This window comes from Telopea speciosissima, chromosome 9 (assembly GCF_018873765.1).
Source record: "Telopea speciosissima isolate NSW1024214 ecotype Mountain lineage chromosome 9, Tspe_v1, whole genome shotgun sequence".
Lineage (NCBI taxonomy): Eukaryota > Viridiplantae > Streptophyta > Magnoliopsida > Proteales > Proteaceae > Telopea > Telopea speciosissima.
Window position 1 is genome coordinate 19516647 of NC_057924.1, and position 4564 is coordinate 19521210.

General features: G+C 40.8%; 1 protein-coding gene across 1 annotated transcript; it reads left to right on the forward strand.

The window, feature by feature from the left end:
* Positions 1 to 1644: 1644 nt before the first annotated feature.
* Positions 1645 to 2388, forward strand: LOC122638723 (E3 ubiquitin-protein ligase ATL41-like). Its single transcript, XM_043831575.1, has one exon. The coding sequence runs from the start codon at positions 1645 to 1647 to the stop codon at positions 2386 to 2388; it is 744 nt and encodes a 247-aa protein (XP_043687510.1).
* Positions 2389 to 4564: the final 2176 nt, after the last annotated feature.

Consider the following 4564-nt stretch of genomic DNA (forward strand, 5'->3'; position numbering starts at 1 on the left):
GAGCAGTGTGTTCAGACAGGGGGTAGGATAGTCATTTTCGCCCCCTTTGTTAGATGTACTTGACGTCAAATACGGACAGGCAAATTGAGAGGATAAAGATCCTGCATTTGGTCGACCGCCTTCTTTTAATTTAATCATTTATGATGTCAATTTGTCTCTTTGAGAGTGGCTAACTTTCTTACCAATTTTAAGGGGTTTTAGGCTGCTAAAACCTTTACATAGGATTACATATGAATTTTAAAAAAAATGAAACTATTCCTATGTCTATTGAATCTTATCTTGATCATCATCATGCTCACTTCAAAGTCTTGTTTCTTCATACTCTTGACTTGCTGATGAGTTGGTGAAGCTCCATTTTGTTGATACAAACTTTGACTTGTTCTTAAAATAGTTTGCTTAATTTGTTCTTTGAGCTTGTTTGATGGTTGATAGACTATGAGAATATATATTTTTTTTGGTGGATTAAAATATAATAAACCCAATGGGAAAAAGAAATACAAAACCAAGCTCAGTTATGGGAATATAGCTTTGTTTTGGGCGGCTCAACACACAAAGCCCCTAACCATTCAACCATTGACTCCTGAGTATGTCGAATGGTTTCCAGCTCTTGTTCGTCTCCTTTTCCCTCCCAATCTCCTTCTCTTCTCTTTCTTTCCCCTTTGAACCCCCGTTGGTGCTCTCATTCTATTCATCCCCCTTCTATAATCTCTCCCTCTCCCGCCTCACCCCTTGCTCTCTGCAGTCTGTTAAATGACAACAGTTGTCAATAGAACCTAAATAGGGGAAACAAAACATAAAAATCAGTCTCCATGAAGGGGATCTTTATCCCCTGAGGTTCGCTGATCGGTACGGTTGTGCGGTTCCTTTCATAGCGGAGGTTGAAATGACCATTCCACCTTCTGATTGAACACATTGCCTGGGTGAAGTTCACCTCCTTTTATTAGAGGCACTAGAGAACCATACCGGATAGGGGAACCGCAGGTGATAAAAATTCCCACAAAGATTGCATAATTTTTTAAGTTAACATTTAGCATAGTCTGAACATTAAAATAAAATTTACCAAAAAAATAAGCATATTAAAATTAAAAAATAAGACAATTAAGATAGCACTAAGAGATACTTAGGATTTGGATAAAACAAAGAGAAAAGCAATAGAAACAAAACATCAATCCAATGCCTGATGGAGAATCAAAACTGGAACACCCCAAAAAGAAGTTACAAGGAGTTCACGCTGTAATCTACCAAATGCTTGAAGAAAACCCAAGGCCGAAATTCAGCCATGAGTATTGATAAATTGGTGGTTTAAATTTAATGAGAAAAATATAAGAAAATCAATTAGGGCAATTTAGTCAAGAGACATGAAAATAGAGAACAGTAAACGTTAGAAAGTATAAAAGTCAAATGAGACTTGTTGAAAGATGATTAAACGCGTAAGATTATTGAATAAATTGAAACGTTGAAGGTTTGGATGCCCCTTCTGCACGCAATTAACAAATATTATAGACCAAGTGATCCATATATTTCCATCTCTCCACACCTACTTATCAACTCCTTGAACCAGTTTATTAAGAGACCAACATATCCATCCTTTGCTGCTTAATTAGCTCTTCAATTCTTCCTCTTCTTCTTTGGAGGCCGGCCACCATGGGTGATCACGATCACGATCACGATCATTATCCGTGGGGCAACCCCGAAAACCCTTTCGCGAACACACCGGACCGAAACAAATTCAACACCAATATCCTGCTCACGGCTATCACTTCCTTGGTTGTAGTAATTGTGATGGTTCTCATCCTCCACATCTATGCAAGGTTTCTCCTCCGACGCCAAGCAAGGCGGCGGACGTCAATCCGTCTAAACGTAAGAACTACTGGCCATGGTATGCAAGTGAATTCAAGCGAGCAACCAAACACGGGGCTCGAACCATCGGTCATTGCCGCCTTACCGGTATTCGTATACAAGGGAACGGAAGAACAACCTGACGATACCAACAAGACGGAGTGCACAATTTGTTTGAGCAGTATAGAAGATGGAGAGCTAGCAAGGCTTTTACCAAATTGTAAGCACATGTTTCATGTAGAGTGTATTGATATGTGGTTGAATTCCCACTCTACTTGCCCTATTTGCCGTACTGGGGCTGAACCCCAAGAACAAGCCCAAACCCTAACGCCACCACCACCACCACCACAGTCTCATGAGATGGGTGTTAGTGTGACCCCTACGGCTCCACCTGAAGGTACATCAGACGGTGCTGCTCAATCCTCTAAGGTTGCTGGATCAGTTTCAAGATTGAGTTCCTTCAGGAGAATGCTTAGTAGGGATAGATCAGAGAGGAGAATTCAAGCTTCTGGACAAACAGATGGAGTGGAAGATCTTGAGAGGCAGTGACATTACTTCTTTAAGGTGGTCGGGCAGGGGTAAGACGGTCTTTTCAAGTCTTATTGTGTGTGCAGCACTACAGGCAGCTCGGCAATAGAGGACCCCGAAGCATCATATATGAGAGTAAATTTTTTTTTTGTTTATACTGTAGTTATATATTGTGATGTATAGAGAGAATCGTTATCCTCTCCTATTATTGTACGGTATAGTACTGCATCGTGCAGTGCTAAAGGCTATGTAGTACAGCAAACCCCACATGGTGCACATGACCTCTGCAGCCGCTGCATAATGCATTACTGCACCGTGCAGTAACAAGAGAGGATAAAAATTCTGTATAGAGATCCTTTATTTGGTTTCTCAGTTTTGAAGGATTGATGGGATATCATTTTTGCCTTCGAATGAATAAATTGTATCTGAACTGTTCTTTTCTCGGCTTGACCAGAAGGATAGAAGACTCTAGCTAAAGAATGAAACTACATTTCAAATGTTTTGGTAGGAAAATCTCAATAACTAAAGTTTGTAACCTTGACCCGGCTACTCCTACGTCATGCACGAAACCCGAGCTTCAAAGGTTTGGTAGGAAAAAGAGAGTATACATTCCCAAAGTAAAGACACAGGGCCCATTAAATGTCTTTTATATTATGGAGAGAAGAAAAATTAGCCTTGTTTTTTTTACCAAAATGCCCGGTTTATGGTCTCTGTAGAGCAATGGTGGATTTGGGATTGGATTGAGCTTCTCTGCAGCGTGGGATTGAGCGGCCATTCTGTTGCCATCAATTCCCAGGCCACGTAGATTACATGCCCATTGAATGGTTGGTAGAACTAGGGATATAAGTTTGGCCATATCGGCCCGACCCCGCCCTGAACCTGAATAGGACCTGGGCTGGTTTTTTCAATCCTGAGGGCGAGTGAGGGTTGAATTTTCAGGCTCTGAGTTAGGGTTGGGTTGAGATAGGGTTGAAGCCTCGGGTTAAGCCTAGCCCAGCTTGACCTTGTGTCAAGTTTTGCTTTATAATTTATTATTTACATTTTGTAATTTTTTTTTAATATCTACTTATCTTTGGTTTACCAAAACTAGGTTAATTTATCTATGGGGAAAGGTTTCGTACACGGTCGTATAAACCGTGTACGAAACTTTTTTTTTGTTAAATTCAACTTGTGGGTCCCACGATCATTTTCATCTTTTTCTTTACTTCAGTCTTCTTCTTAGAAGGCGACGACGGACATCACCGCCCCATCCCTTCTTCTTCTTCCTCCCAAGTCCTAGCGTCACACCTTTTGCAAGCTCACCCTGCCCCTTGTTCTTCATCCCTTGGAACCCCGTCCCAACCCAGCGTACCGCCCACCCCTTGTTCTTCGTCCCAATCTTCAAATAGGTTCGTAGGTGATCTGAGTTTCTTAAAATTTCCTTAAAATTTGAAGGGCAGCCCAGTATTCCAAACTTTTGAGGTCATAAAAAAACTAAAAAGAACCACCTACATTCAAAGTGGGGGATAAATCTAGGCCCTACATTAAAACCCCCCGGTCCCTCATAAAAGAAGCCCAACTGAAGAAAAGAGAGGGGGGGGGGGGGGGATAGATATATGGAAAGAGGTTTAAAGAGCTCACTTTTCTAACTAGTTTGCAATTCTCGCAGAGGAGGAGGATTCAGATGGGAAATCACTGTTGTTTCTTACGTTTTCCAATAAAAAAAATTTTCAATCGTTTTCTGAATCCCATCTGTTTTGCCTTCTCTGGTTTAAAGGAGGAGATGAGTTTACATCACCGTCACCTAAAATCGACAAGAATTTCAAGGGCTTTTAAGGGATGAGCTTTCTCTCCCCCTCTTCTCCATCATCTTCTCCTCTCCCTCGCTCCCAGTTTTGGCATTTCGGGTTCTTCCTTCGTTGCCTTCTGCGACGAAGAAGAAGAATAATGAAGGAAGAAGAAAATCATGATGACAACGGACCCACTTGTTGAATAAAAAAAAGGGGAAAGGTTTCGTACACGGTTTACACGACCGTGTACGAAACCTTTTCTCTTTGTCTATTGAATGAAAATATTGACAATTTTAAAATTGGGCTAATTTTTTTACTCAAAGAAAAGCCTAATAATCAATTAAGTATGAAACAAACCAATACCCAATCACATGTGTCACATTTTTTGAATGCATAGGATGATGTAAATGGAAAAAAAGCAGGACAAG